The 22,404-nt window shown below is 42.6% G+C and overlaps 1 protein-coding gene across 4 annotated transcripts in view; it reads right to left on the bottom strand.

Annotated features, from left to right (window-relative positions):
• The window catches only part of SMAP2 (small ArfGAP2), a 29,365-nt gene extending 7,327 nt beyond the window's left edge, over positions 1-22,038 (bottom strand). Inside the window, exons 1-6 of one of the 4 annotated variants that reach the window (XM_088462704.1) lie at positions 21,848-22,038; positions 4,805-4,938; positions 4,604-4,689; positions 3,886-3,964; positions 2,616-2,699; positions 88-169 (exon numbers count right to left, since the gene is read on the bottom strand). In XM_088462704.1, coding sequence (XP_088318830.1) covers positions 88-169; positions 2,616-2,699; positions 3,886-3,964; positions 4,604-4,689; positions 4,805-4,938; positions 21,848-21,950 — 568 coding nt within the window. In that variant the 5' untranslated portion in view covers positions 21,951-22,038. The remainder of the gene's footprint in view (positions 1-87; positions 170-2,615; positions 2,700-3,885; positions 3,965-4,603; positions 4,690-4,804; positions 4,939-21,847) is intronic. The other 3 variants (XM_088462712.1, XM_088462722.1, XM_088462731.1) reach the window with 3 other exon arrangements.
• Between the last annotated feature and the right edge of the window lie 366 nt (positions 22,039-22,404).

Genomic DNA, 22,404 nt, shown 5'->3' with positions numbered 1-22,404 from the left:
ATGGGAATTCACCCTTCTGATGTCCCATCCATCCACTCTCCAATGAGAACAAAACAAATGGCATACACTGATTAACAGTCAGCTCACCGAGACCTAGGAGGTCCATAACTGGCTCCAATGTCTTTTTGGGTGATATCTTAGGAAGCTGAGGCTCATCCTTCTTATGCTGCTGAAGAGATAGTAAGACAAGTTAGCACACGCAACTAAAAACCACAATATAAATCACTTACATCAAGAATGGAAACTGGTACAAGAGTGCACGACAGAAAGAAAAAAACCTCTCTCCACAGTGTCACCAACTTGCACCACTTGCCCTATATTACTTTAGGCATATAAAACATCCAGTGCTTTACACAATTGCAAGTTACAGGCAGTGGGGAAACGCAGAATGCAACATAATAACACTGGTCAGAGCAGACCTGGCGAATGGTGTTGAGAGAAGGCAGCAAGCAGATGTAACAAATAGTAACTAATAAAGTAACCTTTGTACACAATGAAAATGAGAAAAGTAGCAGTCCTGGTCCATTTCAGTAGCTGATGGAAACAAGGGTGCAGAAGCCTGACTCGTTTCCCTGTCTATTTCTGGGGAGGTTTCATCAAAGGCAGATGCTGATACTTTTCCATCTGCATCTAGCGACGATCAATAGGACCTAAATATATATGTGCGCTATTGCAGTAGGGGAAAATAAGATCGCCGACAATGAAGTAACCCCAGGTCACACCAGGATATTTATCCATTATCAGGAGGTGACTTTCTATACTTGAAACAAACATATGCGGCTACTAAGTGTTGTAAAAACTGGATAGCATGGTTCTAATTTAACAAGACTAATGGCAAAGTTGATTTGCATGCATGCTTTGCTTCCAACTACATATATGGCCACAACATTTTTTGGATTATTCTTAATAAAAGTTTTTATTTTATATGTGAATTTTTTTATTGTTATATTTGTTACTTGATGCAATTTCTGATGATACATTTATTATATAAAAATTAGCTCTGATGCATCATCAGAAAATTATGATTATGTTGATTTAGTTGGCTGTTTTGGAGGAGTTACATGCTCCTTTTAAGGCCCCCACACATGGAGCGATATAGCGGCTGATCCGATGGATTGGAACGATATTGCAGCTATATCATTCCGTGTGTGGACATGATGTCATCTGCTGTGCGCTGCCGTGGAGTCGTCAGTCACTCCTCCAGATCTTTCTGCATGCACAAGAGATCTATAGAATCGACGAACGATCCCATGTTGGTCTATGCCGGGGGGAGGGAGGGGGAAGGTGGCATATTGGGAGGTCGGGCACCAAATCACTCCGTGTGTGGGGACGACCCAATATGTCGGCCATCGGATCCTTTATCGCATCGCTGGGTACACATCGTACAGTGTGTAGCCAGCTTTAGAGACTGGTGTATATTAACAATATATTAGTGTTATGATTTTTTTTTTATAAACTCATGTTAGAAAAGTTTGAATTAGATCAAGAACATCTATTTCTATCATAAAACATCACAATCTTTGGAAAAAATATTAGACAGTTAAGTGGTCAATAATATAACAGTTGTCAAAAAACTTGTCCCTGGTATCGTTATTTTATTTTAATAACAACAAATAATTAGCAATCCGGCACTGCATAGTTTTGTGGCACCTTACAAATAAATGCTATACAGTACAAGTTTCCATACTTTGCATAGAACAGGACATTTGCACCATCTGTTCTTACTTTCTGGGATTGACAAAAAATTAATGTTAAGAATACAGAATAATTAATGATATTACTAATAGCTTTAGTGAACATGTTATTACAGAGTTTACACACAGACTGTACATCACGTATGTTTGTACAATTGCATCTATTTCATGACTGTGGTTACTGAAAGCGTTATAGCTTCAAATTGGCAGATTGGGGTATTCATGAAAGTAGGCTATCCCCAGTAAAGAGCCCTCAGAGGAGGACGACAATATATTTTAATTGACATTAAAGAATAGAGACTGCAAATATGGGGAGCACCACCAGGTTGACAAATGAACACTGAACACAGCTAACCTGAAAAAAAAAAACCTGTCATTCAGGCTCATATGAGATATTTAGCACGGGACAGTTGGGATGAAGACGATCAGAATGCTGGCACCGAAATCCCGACACCAGTCAGAACCCCTGCGCCACCAACTTGACAGTAAGTAATGGAGTTAGGTTTAAGCACTAGGGGGAGGGGTAGGGTTAGGCACTGGAGGTGGAGGTTAGGTTTAGGCTGCTTTGGGTTAGTTTTATGGGTAGGGTTAGGATGTGTCGGTAGCCTAACCTTGTCAGGAATCAGACCTCCGGGATCCCGAGCACCGACATCCCGTACCCAACCTACTTAGCATAAATGATTCTTCAAACAATGGATAAGGAGGCAAGTGACAATTTGTATCATGCAAAATATACTGACAACGGCAGTATATGTAAGACGAACAGTGAAAATTAGGTGTGCCCGTATGATTGTATAGTCATAACATATGATATTTTAATCTGGTTATGCTCCTCCATGGACCACCCTTTTAATATTAGCATGGGTGATGGACTGTTATTACTGGTGTAATAATAGGTCATACATGAGCCGGATTACTTACCAATTTAACCTTCTCAAAAACAACAGGCTCAGACTTTATGTCAGGAGCAGACTCAGACTTCTTCCACTTGTGTTCTCGCTCTTTCTGTTTAAAAGACATACCAATTCTAAGCACCCACGTTAGTACACTGCTTTCTGACCCCCAATCTTGGTGCAGTGAGAGGCAGAATATAAAGGGAAGGCTGAAGCAATACTCTATTGTGCTGCCCCTAAAGCCTCCTTGCATTAGGAAAGACTGCGGTATTTATTTTGAGGTTTGCAGATTGTCAGCTATGTCTATATACTGTAGTGAGAAATGCATTATTATATATCTATCTATCTATATATATATATTAAAAAAAAATCAGACACTTGCCAAAACTATAAAAGCACACACCTTAATGCACACTACAAGTAGGAAGCACATTTAGATAGTCCTTTAGAATGCTATCTTAACTCTTTAAAAGTAGACTTAGTTACACCCAATGTAGGCAGACATTTTGTGGGGGCTGGACTAATATTCATGAGAATGCAACATATCAACTAACTAGGAACCAGTACCTCATGTAGTTGGCTATAAGGCAGAGGTTCCCAAACCTGGTCCTCAAGGCACCCTAACAGTCCAGGTTTTAAGGATAACCATACTTAGACACAGGTGACTTAATTAGTACCTCAGTCTTTTGATTCAACCATCTGTGCTCAACCATGGATATCCTTAAAACCTAGACTGTTAGGGTGCTTTGAGGACTGAGTTTGGTAACCTCCTTTGGGTACTTGAACAACTACAATATGCTCCCCGATTATTGCACTACTTTAGGAAAATAAATATTTTCCATGTATTTGCAAATAGGATGCCTCTGAGAAGTCTAGCTGGGTACACACTAGACAATATATTGGACGATTTGCCGTTTTGGGGCAAATCAGAACGACAAATCGTCCAGTGTGTAAGCACTATTGCGCAGTCCCATGCGTCATATCGTCAGATCTGCCTGCAGTGCAGACATATCTCAAGATCTGGCACACGACACCATGCTTCTGAATGCAGCAGGGGAACACCAGATCATGCAGTGTGTATGGCCCGTCCAATATATTGTGCCATCGCTGGGTACACACATCATCTGGAGTGTACCCATGAATGTAAGGCAGTTATTGCTCACTTACAACAAAGCATATGTCTGTATGTTTGTGAGTACTATGTAGCCCCTGTCCTCTAGCACTTATATAGGTGCCAGGAGCGGTGATCCTTTCACTGTTTGTAGTTTATCTCAAGAACATGCATGTCAGTTACTTACTCTAAATGCGTTAAGGTCCACACTACGATCCATGTATTTTTTCTTTTCATATTTCTCTCTAATAAATATTTCTACCGCTCTGCAAAAGTTAAGTTAAGGAAAAAGGGCAGGCAGTACTTTATATGGGCTCGATTCAATATATTGCGAAGTAAATAGCGCACTATTCAATTCTGTGTGCTGTTAGGTTGGGGAATGCCCATTCTCTCACCTCTCGCTCCTTGAGCAGGGCGTTTAGTCGCAAGAACGGGCATTCTCCGACTAAACTTCCCGGTGTGATGCTGATTTGGCGCTAAGGGCAGAAAACAGCATCGTGCCTGTACTTTTGTCGGATTTCTGCTCGCACCCCTGGAGGGATGCGAGAAGGAATCCTTAACAGCGCGCTGAATTGAATAGCGCTGGGAGCTCCCTCCCGGCACTATTTACTTCACGATCAATAGAATCGAGCACTATGTGAGGAGTTCAATTTCGACAACCTTATTTATTGATTTTCAAGAAGGAAACAAAACATTGTTCACCTCCAGCAAGTTGCAGAGCCTCAGGGCTCCAGTGCCTGTAACCTGCATGCTTGGGGAGATACTCACCCCACTGATGCTTCAGCGCCCATGAGTAGCCAAGCTCATCATAGGAGTTCACAGCAGGAAGAGGATTGGATAAGTCACAGCTTTACTACTATTTTATGGGGGTAAAGGAAGGTATAAAGCAAGCATGCAAAGGATACTGGTCTGTCTGTGGCCGAATAAAGCTTTCTGGCACAAATGCTTCATACAGTCTTTTTGCTTTCCCATTCCCCATCTCTTCCATGCACTGGAGGGGGAAAAAAAAAAGAAAGAAAATCCATGAGTTATTAAATAAAAGGACATTTATAGAATCCGCATCTCTGTTTCTCAAACTGAGCAGCGACATTTCCATGTGTTATCACCTGTATTTGTTCCTGTGTCCACTGGTCCAAATTTACAGATTTGACCCGGGATATGTGGACTCCAAGGTTCCTGTGGACACCAGCACAGCGGATGCAGACAAATACCCCAATATTCCAAGAGGCCCATCTTGGCCCTGGCAGGAGACAGACCGATAACGTCAGCGTGAAAGCAGGCTATACTATGTGCAGAACATAAACGGTGTATCACAATAGATGGATCTCACAAACACTTTGCTTATCATTACTGGAATATCTGCTTTGCTGAGCAAATGTGTGCTAATTCTGCAACCTGCAGGAAGTGAGATATCTTGTGACCACTGACAGCTGCAACAAAAAACGGAAACTAAAGAGGAAAAGAAGTGACAGAATATTCAATGTCTTTAGTACAAAGTAACATGCAGCCTCATATGACATCTCCAAAGCAATCTTGTGTGGCAGGAGTTATCTATATTCCTCAAGGATGTGCTTTTAAACCCTTACTGTGCAGTTTGTAAAAGCCTTGCTGTGAAAAGGTCAGGGGTCACAAACATGAGCCGCACTACATAGGAAAGGTAGGTCAATCCACAACTCAGCAGCAATCATTACTAAATGAAATACACACACAATACTGTGTACAGTGGTCCTTACTGTCTGACGTTGGGTATGGCAGAGCTTGGGATGTAGTCATAATGCCTGCGCTCAGAATGCCTGTGCTGGAATCCCGACTTCAGTCAGAATCACCACGCCAGCATCCCAATGGTAATTAGTGGAAGGGTTAGGCACTAGGGAGAGGCCAGTGGTTTCCAAACTTTTTAGAATCACGGCGCTCTAGAGTAGCAGCATTTTTTTCACGGCACCCCTGGGCCAAAAAATTCTCATTGAGAAATTCAGCAAAAATGAGATTAAGTAAATTGTGCTTATAAGTCACCCATAGGTTCAGTTATATGGTGGTTGAGAGAGCTGCACTTCTTTTTGTCCACGTATTCTTTGACTGGCAGCCATTAGCACTGGTTTTACGTATCACAATGACTAAAAATAATTTTAATTGGTACTGGACCACCAACCTGAGGAACCCCTGCAAGTGCCCTGAGGAACCCAAATTGGGAATGGGCACTAGGGGAGGAGGGTTAGGTTTAGGCTGCGGAAGGGGGGAGGTTAGGTTTAGAAATAGAGTTAGGATACTTACAGACAGGTGTCGGTATCCTAACCCTGTTGGGATTCTAACCACCGGCATCCCATACACAACCCCACAGCTTTGGTATAGCAATATGGAATAAATAATTGTTGTACATCTGGCCACCCCGAATAACTAAGGTAATGAATTACTCCCTTGTATTCAAGTAGGAATGTCCCTAGATAAAATATTACTTGGATGGTTTGAGACCAGGATACTCCTAACACACAACTTCAGTATACTCAATTATATCTTTTTTAAATGCTGTGTGCAGCGGACATTTATCATTAGCTTGTTTGTCTAGTGTAAATCCAAATGTTATTCATAAACGCAAAACAGTACCAGCCATATCATGAAGAAAACGTCAGAATACTTGTTTGGTGAATTATCATTTGAAAGTAGAATTTAAAGAGTTATGTTTTCTTCTGATGAGCAATATACCACTGATTATGATATTAAAACACTTACTTACATAGAGGGTACATTTTTCACGTTAACTTGAATTGCTTAAGTTTTCTTTTAAACTACACTGAGCCTATTTTGGCACTTTTTCCATTGGTCGCTTGCCAACATCAATGCCTGTCATTTTGCTGTACAATACACACAGATCATACCATTTAAAAAAACAAACAAAAAAAACCACAAACATTTATTTTCCTAACAGAGGACTGGAACACACAGTACTTTCCAAGTGACAATATAAGGCAGAAGTTATGACTAAATGATCCAGTAAATAAAACAAAAGCACAGTAAGCCTGTGGGATGCGTCAGACATGATAATGGAAGACCCACATTTTAAGACTAAAGAATTTCATCTACAAAGGTCTCACTTGACATGAACTCAGAATGTACATACACTATAACATGCAAGTAATTTCAGAGATTAATGCTGGGTATACAATGGCCGATATATCATTCATACAGCCGACCAACGATATATCGTACCTACCAATGGCCATTGTGTACACACTATATATATGTGAACTACACTGTTCACAGATATATCTGATTGATGCAATATATCTTGCACCGTTCACATCTGCCGATGTATACACAGGTCTGCCCGACCAAACAATATATCGCCGACAGAATCCATTGAACATGATGTCACAAGTAGGTGGACATATTCAAATGGAGTCTGCTGTGCTGATATATTGGGTGGACGATTGGTAAGTGGTTGGATTGGTCGTCCAATCGGCTGATCCATTGGCCCAGTGTGTACCACACATTAGGGACCTATTTCTTAAAATTTTAGCTAAATCACTGAAGATTAACATTTCATATCACAATGATTTGGAATGCTTTTCACCGTGACACAGGCTCTGTTAATATAAGAGCCCTTCCCAGAGATGAGGAAAGAGGCAGTGATAGCTAATGCTTTCACTTCCTTCCAGGTCTGTACTCGGCCATGCATCTGCCCATGTATGGCCATCATGTTGCACATATGTAAAGCAAAAACCCGGTCATGGTCATCGGGAACAACTCTATACCACTACAGAGAATGGCTGCTGTGATATTTGTACTTTGGATAGCAGGAGATATCTACGATAGAAAAGTATTAGTTTGACAAACGGGCCCCTAAATACTGCATAAAAAAAAAAAAAAACAGCTTCAAATTTCAGGAAGAAAAACAGTCTTTATTTGGAAGTAGTATAAGGCCTGTAAATGTCACATTGTTAAGAACTCAAGGCTGGTACACGCTATACAATTAACGGGCTTCTCAGCCGATAATGGGCTGATCAGGACGATGATTGTATAGTGTGTACCTGTGCAGGAGCGTTAGCTGATAAACGACTTCGAACACTTATGCTGGATACACACTGGCCGATCAATTGATCGGCCAATATATATCGTGCCCCCGTCGGCCAGTGTGTACAGACGATATGTCTGCAGGCACATCTGTCTATCGGCAAGTGTGTATGGGTGATCAGCCGATCGCCCGTACACAGGGGCGCCGAGAGGGGGAGAGAGCGGGTACTAATTACCTGGGCCCGGCACTGCTCCCCCTCCCTCTTAGGTCACAGCAGCCCAGCACACGCTGCTGTCTGCTGGGCTGCACTGGGAGACTGTCTGAGGCTGCTAAAGCAGCAGCCGATGCAATCTCCTATACCAAAGGGGAGGAGCGAACACGCTAACTGCGCCTCCCACTGGCTGTGCGCCAGGCTGAGACGCACACAGCGCATGGTTTTTTTTAAAGGGGCGTGGCCAAGCCTTCCACAATTAGGTCCCGCCCCCAGGCAGGCTCTACCCGCTGCAGCATGCAGATGATGGTCGTTCAGTGTGTATGAACGACCATCATCTGCAGATATGCAAACCAAAAAACCCTCAATAAGGCGCTGTTAGAAATAAGAAATATCGCAGCACTATATAAATAGTTATCAATGCAGATGGTGTCAGCTAAAAAATATATTTAACAAAGCTCAATAAAACAAAACACATTTACAAATTTAACAACAGGGTAACCACACCATATTTGATGTAAATCAAGCCACAGGAATGAATGGTATGACAAATGACCTGTAAATATAAAGCCAGCATGGGAAATCAGTCCTATTAAGCTGGAGTCCAGAATCAATACCCTCCGTATAGGAGGTCTCCTATTATGCTTGGAAGCTGAAGGACGGAATCCCAATTAGAATGAGCTGGTATTAAACAAATTGCGGGTACCCCAGGAATGTCCCATATGAGAGCCGATAGTGAAAATATAATTGCTCTTTCACCATAAGTAATGCGTCCTGAAGAGTCAAGGGTAGACAATTAACTCCAGCCCTGGACGCTGGACCTGCATGTGGCAGTGCTGACAGTGAGTTCCAGAGGAGTTGTGAGGCGGCTAGTAACATGCAGCTACCGGACGTGGCCCGCAATGCTGAAATCCTGTAGAAAGGTCAGATGAGGCAAAAGGTGTTGCCGGTGAAGCAATAAACCATACGGCTGCAGCGATGCACGTGGTGTCTCCTGTATAGTTCAGATGCAACAGCTGCAGTGGCTGACGCATTTCCCCGTGGCTCCTCCCACGGCTTCGTAAGAGGCATATGCCGCTAGCTACAAGGTTGCAGAATAAATAGGTCCTCTAATTGAAACAAGAATCAGTTGTGGCAATCTATTCAATTGTATCTACAATAGGAAGCTATAGTCAGGATAAACAGAAGATTGCTACAGAGTGTCGATGCTTTGAGGATCCTAAAAAGCTATTAATAATATAGAAAGCAATCCGTTTGAGATTGTGAAAATAAATAACATTAGATTTCTAGAGAAACTAAATGGTAACACACGAATGAACATAAACCTATATGTTGTGTGTAGAATGTCCATATGTGTATAAATGTATATTAATTGGGACAATCAACTGATAAGAAAAAGAATTAATGGGCAAGAGGAAAGAAAAACCACAAGATTCTAAAAAAAAAATAATGGGAATGAAAACTAAGATAATGAACCAGAATCATGTATATAGGATAACTATTTAGAAAATAGAATTGAGTTCCAAACTTTCATTGAGCCCTTCAGGATAAAGGGAGCTCAATCTAAACATCCAGAAAATTTCCTGTTTGCAAAGTCTCTGAAATCTCATCCCCCCTCTAATATTGGGTGGCATGATCTCCGACCACCAACCTAAGACAATGGGGGTCTGAATTGTCTACTTCACTAAAATGCCAAAATACACTGTGTTTCTGATAGCGGTTAATGATGTTCTGGTGGTGCTCCATAAAGCGGAGCTTCAATGCCCTCATAGTCCGACCCATATAGACCAAATTGCAATCGCATTTTAACATACTGCATGACATTTCGAGTCACAATTAATAAAGGATTCAAGCTCATATATCCTATCCTCACTTTTGCAATATATGGACTTGGTATTGTTATTCACAAAGCGTTAGGTGGTGCATCTTGCTTTTCCACATTTATAAAAGCTTTCCTTTTGGGGAACAAATGTGTTAACCAATTGCTAAGGCCCGAATTAAGTTTCTCAGTAGGCTTGAGAAAACTAGGTGCCAACACAGTTTTTAACTATTTGGTTTTTTTTTATAAATGACCAGCGGTTTCTCAGGAATACATGTTTTTTAATACATTGTCATGTTTGAGAATTTCATAATTTTTGATAATTTTTCTAATCTCTGAGGATGAACAATTGTATTTAGAAATAAAAGCCAAACTTCTATCAGATTCTTGTAAGATTTATAATCCATCTTTCTGGTTTTATTTTTGCTTGAACCTGCCAAAAGGGAAGGTCTGTCAACTAATGTGACTTCTTCCAAGGCCTTGGTTAGAAGCTTTTCAGGATAGCACCGATCTCTAAAAGAGTTAAGGCGATCTTTGGCTTGATTGTCAAAAGTCTCAACATGGGGCGTGGTCTGGTGGCCATCATGAATGGACGCGTCTGTGTCTAGCTCCTGCTGGGTCTCTGATTTATTGGCCATTGGACTTCATGTTGGAGTCTGACTTGCGGCGCTGACTGTGTCCGACGACCCCGGCTGCCTTGCCCTGCACAGCGACCTATTCTGGGAGCGGGGGGACGCCTGAGAGACCTCCCAAGAGTTGAGGCCTAGTTGTCGGCCTTGAAGCCGGGGCCTCGATTTCTGGGCCGCCGCACGGAGCGACACCCCGGTGGTGCCGAACATTATTAACCCACCTGTGATCCCGTTGTGTCCTCTCTGCCCGCTGACAGCCCTGCTACATTCCGCGTATGTATACATCCGGAGCGGGGAAACAGGACTCACGGCCGCTCCTCCTCTGTATGGTCGCGGCGCTTGCCGCCGGATGGTGCTGCCGGGTGCTGCTGCTGCCGCTGAGTGATTCACTCATCTCCCCCCAGGCTCTTCTAGATCCGGTGACCTCGTTGGATGCGGCGGGTGTACCGCTGACGCTGGGGCCCGTGCACCCGCGGGACGCCGTCATTTTGATCGCAGGAGACCTACTTGGGTCCTTTTCAATTGCTACTCCTAAGGTATAGGGGGCATCAGTTGCGGAGCCGGGAGGTGTTTTGCCTCTGCAGGTTGTGACAGGCCCCCTTGCTGCAGTCGAGATCTGAAGGCAGGGACGCTGCTGTTGGAGGATATGGGTGTGCTGTTTGCGTCTGGTCCGGCCATCTAGAGTCTGAGAGACATTTGCAAGGTATTGGAGTAAATTTTTTTTTTTTTTTTTTTCTTTTTGGGTGCTGACGACCTGTCAGTACACTGATATTGGAAATATACTACTTTACAATACTGCTCCCTCACTATCAAGTGTAAAGCTCTGATTCTTAGTGCTCTGGCTCCCTCGTGTGGCAGTTTGTGGTAACTCTATTCTATAAATATCCATTTAAGCTGACCTGCTATTTCTGCCGACGCAGCGCTTCATCTGGGCCTCATTGTTCTATCTGACGCATAACGTCGCACCTTCATGCCCCAGTTTGGAGGAGATATGTCTATGCCCGGCAAGATGTGGCCAACTTGATGAGAAAGATGCCCATTAGACCATGATCACATTGTGTTGAGGGGAACCTGTATCATGACACCGCCCATACCAGTTTGTCTCAATTGAAACACCACACAGCACTACCTAATGGGGAGACGCAGCGTTACTAAAAAATCTTCAGCCACTCCAGCTAAGCCTACTAAGACCTCAGCTTTCCACACTCTATTTGGAGTCGCATCCACCCCTACGTCAGACCCTATTGCAACCAGGTCTTCCCCAATGGCTTCCGGTAGCTCGGAGGGTTGTCAGACTCCTGAACTTCACTCTCCTCATTTGTCGCCCTCTACACAGAATAGGAATTCGGAAATTAGTGACATTTTAACTCATCTCCGCTCACTGCCGACACGACAGGATATTCAACAAGATTTGCAATCGTTGGAACAACGTCTACAGGAGTCCGTTAAGGTCCATCTGGCGGCTTTCCAATCAGATCTGACAAAAGTGGCGGAATGAGTTGAATCACTAGAAGAGCATCGAGATGAGGTTGTTGATAAAATCGCTGATCTGGATGCTGTTTGTCGTCGCCAATCTAAAGTGTTGATTGATATGCAGCGCCGATTAGTTGACATCGACAATAGGGGACGCCGGAACAATCTAAGAGTTAGAGGTGTTCCAGAGGACATACCACAACAAGGTCTAGTAGATGTACTAACAAAAATTTTTAATGAGTTGTTGGAGGCGGCACCAGACTCTCAGATTCACTTTGATCGAGCACATCGAGCGTTACGCCCTAAAGGCATGCCATCGGAAAAGCCACGGGATATTATAGGTCGTCTACATTATTACACGATTAAGGAGGATATATTGAAAAAGGCCCGTTTAGCCGACAATAATGAATTTAATGGTCATTCTATACAAATATACCAGGACTTATCTTGGCATACGCTACACCAGAGGCGACTACTCCGGCCACTTCTTGAAGAGTTGCGGAAAAAGAATATTAAGTTTCGTAGGGGATTTCCTCTAAGTGTTCAAGTATTCCATGAGGGGGTTCTCTGTATCCTTAAAGATTATGAGGATGTTCCGCAATTTTGTTCAACGTTGGGCCTTCCTACAATATCACTTCCAAATTGGTGCGACCCTGTGGAACCATCTGTTGCTCTCGTTGCTAAGAAGGAACCTTGGCAGAAGAATAAATCTTCCAGACGAAGGTCGCATCATTCTCCTGATGACGACACCCTGGCAGCCACTTGAGTTACAACATTTTATTAGATAGTGATGTACCCTACAGTATTTCTTGCTGTGATTACTACTTTCACTGTGTTATATTATGGGTGTTACCTTAATTGCTATATTTTTTTTATATGTTTCCTTCGCTGTGTTTTCTTTATTATATTATACTGAATATTTCAGATAGAAATCTTTGATTGAGATTCATGTTGAGTTTAGACGTAATAATTTGGTGTCAATTCCCCCTTTCTCTGCTGTACATATGTTGACCGTGTCCCCATATGGGTTTTACGCGGCTTCTTATGCAGAGAGTTATACATGTTTGCTTGTTAAATGTGTATTAATATTAGGTTTGCTCAGCAGTATGGGCTTTCCCATGGTGCTGTTTTTTGTTAATTTGTTTAATTTGTTTATGTCTTCGTCTTTGTCTGATCCCTTATCCCAATGTTTTTTCCTACGCCCATTTCCTCCCCCTTTTCTTCAGAAGTCGGTGTGCATGTCTCGGACAAGTGAGACAATCCATACGGCACAGAGGCTTCGTCTGTGGGTCTGTAATAGTTATTTTATTTATGGCTAATCTGTTGTTTTCCAATAATGTAAAAGGCCTTAACATCCCGGAGAAACGATCTAGTCTTCTTCATTTACTTCATGTAGATAAGGTTGATGTAGCTTTCTTACAGGAGACACATTTCAAAAGAGATGCTGCCCCTAATTTACTTTCCCGGCATTACACTTCTGGGTTTTTTAATAATTATTCCGGTGCCAAGGCCAGGGGGGTTGCCGTCCTATTCTCCAAAGTTTTGAACTTATCTGATGTTCAAGAGGTACCTATAGGTGATGGTAGGGGTCTACTTGTCAAAGTAACGATAGCTGGACAGCGGTACACTTTTGTAAATCTATACTTCCCTAATACAGGCCAATCACGTTTTTTACGCGAGTCCTTGGAAACAATTGAACACCATATAGAGGGTATATTTATTGTGGGGGGTGATTTTAATTGGGCTCTAGAACCCCAGTTGGATACCTCTTCTGGTACTCCCAGATCATCCCGTAAGGAGTCCCGTAAGTTTAGAACGATCTTACATGAGTTTCAATTAATGGATACCTGGCGGTTGCAGCATCCTGCCGAGAGAGATTATACATTTTACTCTCCTCCTCATAAGTCATTTTCTCGAATTGATTATTTTTTTATAGGTCATGCTCATTTAGATTTATTAATAGACACGGAAATTGGTCAGATAACGGGCTCAGATCACGCTCCTATTTCCTTGAGATTGAGAGTCAGGCATCCATCACACCGTCACTGGCGTTGGACATTTAATGAACAATTTCTTAAAGACACTAGTTATCGAGCTCAATTGCTAGAGAGTATTGATCAATATATAGAGTCCAACGTTACTGACAATGTTTCTCCGATTTCAATATGGGAAGCCCATAAGTGTGTTATCAGGGGCAGATGTATACAATTGGGATCGCTTATTAAAAAGCAGAGAACAGAACGTAGGGATTCTTTACTTTTTAAAATTAAAACGCTAGAAGAGACACATAAAGGAACTCTTGCTCCTGATGTATATGTAGAATTACAAAGAGCTAGAGAATCTCTTAATACTCTATTGAATGAGGGAGCTAAGAAAGCTTTTAGACGCTGTCGCCACAAATATTATCAATGGGGTAATAAACCAGGGAAGGTTTTGGCGAAAGCACTCCGGGAACAGAGATCTCAAACATATATTCAAAAACTTAAAAAATAAGTCAGGTACTCTTTGCTTCTCTGACTCGGAGATTGCGAATGTATTTCAAAAATATTATACTGATCTCTATAATTTGACTTCGACCCGATCTCCATCTGAATGTATGCGACATGAATTGGAGGTGCAGAGATATTTAGACGACATTCGGTTTCCGGCTCTCTCTACTGAGGTGCTGCAGGCATTAGATTTACCTTTTACGGAGGTTGAATTGTTGGATGCTTTTAAAGCGACCCCAAGTGGGAAAAGCCCCGGACCCGATGGGTTCCCAGTCACTTATTATAAGGCCTTCCAGGATCAGTTGCTCCCCCTTCTTTTACGTGCCTGTAATGCTGTCTCGGATGAGACCCCTTTCTCTGGCCAGTCCCTGGGTGCTCATATTACGGTCATACCCAAAGAAGGGAAAGATCCATGTAGTCCTGAAAGTTATAGACCTATTTCTCTTCTTAATGTGGCTATTAAGTTACATGCTAAGCTTATAGCCAACCGTCTCAAGCAATGGTTACCCAACATAGTTCATTCTGATCAGGTTGGTTTTGTGATGGGAAGAGAAGCCAAAGATAATACTATTAAAGTTATTGATCTGATAGAATATGCTAACACAACTAAGATACCGATGGTACTTCTCTCCACAGACGCTGAAAAAGCTTTCGATCGGGTGGACTGGTGTTTTATGTTGGCAGTTTTGAGGCGGTTGGGTTTGGGTGAAATTTCCCTCCAAAAAATTATGTCACTATACAGAGCGCCCTCGGCACGGGTTAGGGTCAATGGGGTTTTGTCAGACACCATACATATAGCCAATGGTACGAGACAGGGTTGTCCACTTTCGCCCCTACTTTTTGTAATTTGTATGGAAGCTTTGGCGAGGGCAATCAGAAGTAACCCTAATATTACTGGCCTTCAGATTGGTTCTCAAGAATATCGCCTTGCTCTTTTTGCAGACGACTTGCTGGCAGTAGTAACAAATCCTGTGACCTCTCTCCCTAATTTGATGGAGGAGTTTGATAGATTTGGCAAGCTTTCAAATTTCAAAATAAATTATACCAAGTCCACAGCGTTAAACATTACCGCTTCAACGGAGACAGTTTCAGCTCTTCAGGCCTCGTTCCCATTTCCTTGGCATCCCACTCAGCTGAAATATTTGGGGATATTTATACCTAGCAGTTTATCCAAGTTATATGATTTAAACTACGTCCCCCTTCTCAGAAAGATCCGATCTGATTTTTCTAGATGGCTCCCGGGGAAACTGTCGTGGCTGGGTAGAATGAATGTGGTAAAAATGAATGTACTCCCCAGATTACTTTATTTATTTCAAACTATACCTACAGCTTTACCGCCCCGCTTTCTTTCATTAGTTCACAATGTTCTGAGGGATTTTGTGTGGAATGGTAGGAGGCCGAGGTTTAAGCATCAAGTCCTGTTTAGACGTACATTGCAAGGAGGTAGAAAACTTCCTATGGTTACAGCATACTACCAGGTCACGGTTCTTAACAGAATTGTGGATTGGTTTCGTAGCTCGCGAGAGAAACAATGGGTTGCTATTGAATCTGCTTCTACGAATTTATATTGATCAGTTATTCCGTGGTGTAATAGAATGGTCAGTTCGGATCATCCTAACGTGGGACCGACTCTTAAGTTATGGTGGAGGCTGAGGGGGAGGCCTGGTGTCTCTTCCTTGGTGTCCCCCCTTACCCCCTTTATACATAACCCTTGTTTTACACCCGGAACCACAAGTCATGTTGCGGCCAAATGGAGAACCTTAGGTGTCACTAGGTTGGGAGGATTGGTCTCTGAAGGGGTAATTAAACCTTATGCCACCTTAGCTAATGAGTTACAGTTGACTAAACAAGATTACTGGTTCTATCTGCAAATACGTTCTTTTGTGTCCTCTTTAGGTGGAGGTGCCCAGGTGGGGAGAGCCCTGACACCGCCCCTAAACATGCTGTTTCCGTTATTTATCAAATTCTCCTTTCCACTTCTCTCCCGGTCACGGTGACATACCAAGATGCTTGGGATAAAGATATGGCCTCTAAGGGAATACAAGGCTACAGGATCATTATTTCACATTTGGTGGGATTGTCAGTTAATTACCCCATTTTGGGAGGCAATTATTGCTTTGGCGTCAGAAATTCTTGGTTTTCCGGTCCCCTCTGGCCCAGATTTCTGGTTATTATCCCACTCTGACATTCCCATTTCTCAATACAAACAATCCCTTTTGAGGCACATGAATAATGCAGCGAGGGCAGTACTTCCAGTTAGGTGGAGCTCCCATTGTCCACCCACCGAGTGGGATTGGTGTCAAAAATTAGATTTCTATATGTACATGGATGACATATTCCACTCTGCCCCAGAAACACAGTCTGATTTCACTACCCGGTGGCTTAATTGGTTGGAATTCAAACTTTCTCCGTCTTATAAGGAGCTCATCCCTCAGTCCTCATGCTAATGTTATTTTTTAGCTTCATAAGAGACCAATAGATATTTGTTTGGGTGTGAATGCTGTGCTACTACGCACTCACTTTATTAACAGGTAGCAATTTGTATGTTTCCCAGGCTTGTCCTGTATGCACATCCTCTCACTTTGGCTTTTTCCTCTCCCTTTTCCCCTTGTCTTTCCCTCCCTTCTCTGTATTGTCTTTAAATTGTGTTTTTGTTTCGTTTTAAATATGTTGATTTATGTGTATTGTTGTTGCAATTTACAATGTAAGAACAAGTATTCTTTTGTATAAGTATATCTGTTGGAAATGCAAATATGTCTTTCATTGAAAATTTAAATAAAGAATTTATAAAAAAAAAAAAAAAAAAAAAAAAAGTCTCAACATGCGTACAATTGCACCTAATTCTCAACAATTGCCTTTTGGGTATATTGTTCTTCCAAGGCACTGGTAAAATGGAGGTAAGAATTAGAATTAACCTCTTTTTGATAATTGGAACATATAATCTGCGTATCTATTACCTGGAGGGTCACATCCAGGAAGGAGATTGAGTCCCTATGGAAAGTGTGTGAAGGAAAGGTTGAAAGAATTAATGTTGAGTGAATCTACAAAAAGATTCCCATCCCAAACGAAAAAAAAAAAAAAAAGTCATCGATATAACGGCCATAGAAGACCAGGTTCACACCAAACGTAGCCCCCCCCAACACACACACACACATGGCTCTCCTCAAACACACCGAGGTAGAGATTGGCGTAACTGGGTGCGAACCTGGTCCCCATGGCCGTGCCTGTGAGCTGTAAATAAAAAGAATCTAAAAAAAGAAAATAATTGAGAGAAAGAATGAACCGTATAGCAATGGGGATGAAATCCCTATGTTGGTCACTAAGATCACTGGAAGCATTGAGAATGGTAGAAATAGCAGACAAACCCAATTCATGTGGAATATTAGTATATAACAAAGAAACATCAAATGTGAGAAAGGCATAAGACCCTTTCCATTTGATGTCTTGAACAGCAGTGAGAAATTGTGTGGTATCTCTGATGTGTGATCTTAGCTGGCTAACATAGGGTTGAAGAAAGTGATCCACATAAAAGAAAGATTGGAAGTGAGAGAGTCGCCCAGGCGGTGAAGTGAGGGATTTGTGGTTCCCCTGTTCATTTTTAAATGTATTTTGTTTTATTGAGCTTCATTAAATAATTTTTTAGCTGACACCATCTGCACTGATAACTATTTGTATAGTCCAGCGCTGTGCACGATCATCTGCAGATATACCGCTATAGTGAGTATCCACCTTTATGCTATTGTCAGAAAGAGTGATTGGAATCTGATGCGTTGCACACGCTCTCATTCCCGACCTTCAGATCCCGTTAAAGAGATCTGAAGGAAGTACACACTGAGCTAGAAATTGCACCCCGATCCAATAGAGTGTTTAACATATCGGCAGAATTTATCTGCAAGTGTGTACCCAGCATCAGTGACATAAAAATATATGCATAAAATGCAGCCTTAAGCCAGGCATAAATGATGCAATTATCACATAATTGCATAGTGTATAGCCACGATTGATAAGCGATGATCGGATAGTCATGAAAAATCTTCTAACATACCAGACTGATCCGATCATTGGGCGGCCACATATGACAGTGTATGTGCTGCTGCGGCCAGCTGCCCCACATTTCACCTGTTCTTTCACAGGGGAGAATCTGGAAAATGTTTCCTCCCCAGGGGAGGAAGCCAGATATTGTGTGGCCATACACCGTGACATATGATATATCTCTGCGTATGGCCGCAATATCAGCTGGGTTACAGGCTCTCAGGTAAACTGCCTGTCCGTTTATCTGACAATGTATGCACAGCATTACTAAACAGCACACCCAAAGCATGTTAGGCTACTTCCTGTATTTTATCTGTACAAGAAGCCCAGACACAATCCTTATTTGAAAAAAATAATGTACACAATGTCATGCTAAACTAGAATATTTCAGCAAATATTCAACTGTGCAAAAGCTGAAGAAATTTTTTTCCTGAGAATGTTTACAGATGAAAAGTCTTCCAGCAGAAGAGATCTTTGGGAATTTAATAATCAACAAATTAAACAAGCATAACAAAGGGGAGTGAGGAAGTGTTCATGATTTAGAACAGGGATGGGGAACCTCAGGCCCGGGGGCCGTATAAGGCCCCCGGAATCATTTGGTCTGGCCCTTTTAGTTTTTTTCTGCTAGCCTCTTCTGGCTAGCAAGGTGTCTAGAATGGCACCCTGCAGCCAGAATCCATGCAGCAGTGCCGTCTGGAGCATACTTAAGATGCTTCAGACAGTCACACCGCTGCACCGTAGAGCTCCCCGGACCATCCTCAGTGATTGCTGTAATCACCAGCGATTGTGGCCTGCCCTGTGTAATGTCACACAGAGGGGGCGCAGCCTGCACCAGGCCCGCAAATAATATTCTATATATTAAAACGGCCCTCGGCAGAAAAAAGGTTCCCCACCCCTGATATAAGAAGAATAGATTATTCTAGACACCAGATGCAATTTTCAGCCTAGGTCAGTACCAGAAAGAAACATATATTGAGAAGAATTGGTATACATACAAATCAGATGCAATTTTCATATTGCCATCAACACATATAAAGGCTCGATCAAACTAGGTGAGATTATCTCACACATGGACTCAAAACGTGTCGTCGAGGGGGGTCGAATTGCCGTGCGTCATCGACATTTCTATGCTGTTGAAACTGCAATTCTCCCCCTTCACTCCTAATTAGATCGAGCCCAAAGAACACATTTGTATTATTTTCCACAATAGAGCTGAATGTTGTCAGTGAATAGGTTAATGAATTCTAAACAAGGCCATAAAATACAAGTTTCTTGCAGTGACAGACAATGTGTACAGTCAACACAGAGCACCCGATTCCTGCAAAGCCACACAAGGAAATGGTTGTTTTTAACCCTGATAAAAGAACTCTGCCCCAGCAACTGAAATTGATACATTTGCTTTAGAGTAATAATTCCTGAAGGACACTGATCAAAGAAATGTGTCGTGTCCAGCCCCCCCGACAAACAGTGAATCACTGGATGTATCATTTCCCAGTAAATGTGCTCCCTGTAGGATAGTGTGGGCTTCTGCTGATTTGCTTCTTTTTTAGACTGTACGTATTCTCAGTAAAAAAATGTAAGGACCATTTTAACCATGAAAATATATTTTTGCCACCTTAAATATAGGGCAAAAAACACTGGTCACAAGCGGAATGTGTATGTAATGCCGGCTGTCGGGATGCCTCCTGTCAGAATACCGACAGCGGCATCCCAATGCCTGGTGTCCCGACAGGGGTCGGGTAAGTATACTTTCAGTCACCCCTTCCCCCCCCCCGCACCCTAACCCTCCCCGTTAGTGCCTAAACCTAAGTCTCCGCTCTTCGTGCCTCAACCTAACTCTCCCCCCTTCATGCCTAAACCTAACCCTCCCCCCTAGGGGTGCCTAAACTTAGCCCCCCTCCCCCCCATGCAAAACCTAACTTGCTACACTCCCTAAACCTAACCTCCCTCGGCTAACGCTGAGGGCGCCCCGGACTTACCTCATTCGGGCTAGCGTCACGACATCCGGATTAAGATAGGCGTTGAAATACCGATGCCTATCTTAAGTCCCTTGTCGGGATTCCCCTGTCGGTATTGATACTGGCAGCATTGCGGCTGCCGGTCTCAGACCTACATCCCTCACAAGCAGGTGTGTAATGATGTACAGTACATATAAATTAGGACATAGGGTAATTAGCAATAGCAGCAGGATGGATAATAGGAAGGGTGTCATGAGTTATCTATTGAAACTATGATGAAAATAAACCTTTACATTAATTTTAAGGTAATCTAATTAACTGATAATAAATATTAACAGCTCTATAATTTATTAATTTTAATTTGCATGAGCAGGAAGGAAAATGTAAAGGTTACCAACACAGGGTTTGTTGGTGGACTTTATATGGAGCTTGTATTACTGTGATATGGGTTATCATTTAACTGCATGTAAGATGTTAGGTTGGTTTATCTGTGTGGGAGAGGGGAGTGGGCCCTGTGCTGTGACACTCTGCTATGCACAGCTATAGATAGTAAATGAAAGTGTCAGCATTTGTAATCAGAGCTGTACAAATCCCATTAGTTATGTAGCCAAAAAACATTACTGTCCCACCTAATCTTCATCAGTTATTTCTGTTAATGTCAAGTGATCTGACTCCTATTGGCACATAAATTATACATTATTTATCAACCCCTGGGTATAATAATTGATGCACTGGAGCTATAGAAAAGCTGTTCTAAACCACCAAATTATCCTGGTTACATGCTATTCCCACAGTCCAGACACCCTGCCATTGGTCCTGAATTTGAATACACACCATTCCCATCTGCTAGAGACATTTATTTATGGACAATTACTTATATAGCACCAGCAATAGGTCTAGATACACATTATTCCCTGCTGCTAAGGACATGGGTAGTGAGTCTAGGTACACACAGCTCAACTACTGAGGCCATGGTGTATAGGTACACACAGCTCTAATATCTGGGAGAAAGAAGTTTATAAACACACAATGTATCTTTCCTGGTGATCTTGTGCAGCAGTATAGATACACACACACACTTCATCTCTCTTGAGGACATGGGAGTTTAAGTACACACAATCCCATTTCCTAGGGACATAGGTAGTCTACTGGGCACTTGTGGATCTTGGTACACAACATTCCCATCAACTGATCGACAAGACACGTCCCATTTCCTGGCAACATGGGTAGGGGTTCTAAGTACAATCTCCTGGCCCTAGGACAGGGGGACATAGATAGAGTTTAGGAACATACAATTGCTCTCTCCTGGTGATACGGGCAGTGGGTCTATGTAATGTACACAGCATTCCCATATCCTGTAGTATATGTACACCACACACTATTCCCATCTCCTGAGATCGCAGACAAGGGGCCTAGTCACACACCATTGCCATCCTTAGGGTACAGATAAGATACAGATGTGACAACATGCCCTGAATACTAGGGCACCGCACAGTCAGCTGGGGCTCTGACACAAAACCTTGGGATACCTTTTGCATGGCAGTCAGCACAGAATTTGTTTTCCTCCCGCAGTAGCAGTTCAGACAGCACAGCCTGGTACCGCTCTACGTCCCGCACCGACTTCCCGGTCATCTTCCCGGGAGACAGTAAGATGGCTCCCCGTGGCTGCTGCGCCTCTCACTTCCTGTTTCCGGGTCTCCTCCTCCTCCCCGGCCTCTGTGTCACCGCTGTGTACTCACACAGCGCACTGTCCAGGAGGCAGCCAATCAGGAGAGCGGAATGCACGCCCACAAGATAAAAATTATGAATGGACATTGACGTCACTTAGCAACCTGGATGCCAGGCTGCAGCCTGCGAGAAGAACCGGAATAATAAACTAAAGCCATCAGTCCGCATCTCTGATATTGGCATTTTGGAATATATGATTTATCATTTATAAAGTACAAGAAGCATGCTATTAGGTAACTATCTTCAAAATGATATATTGATAAAAATAATTATAAATGGGGAAGTGACATGGTATATTACATATCTTCCAACATTTCAGTTAAAAAACAGTACAGGGGCGTGGCCATAGATAAAGGGG

The sequence above is a fragment of the Taudactylus pleione genome, unplaced genomic scaffold (genome assembly GCF_031769625.1).
Source record: "Taudactylus pleione unplaced genomic scaffold, aTauple2 ptg000007l, whole genome shotgun sequence".
Taxonomy (NCBI): domain Eukaryota; kingdom Metazoa; phylum Chordata; class Amphibia; order Anura; family Myobatrachidae; genus Taudactylus; species Taudactylus pleione.
This window is presented reverse-complemented; position numbering and strand designations above follow the sequence as displayed.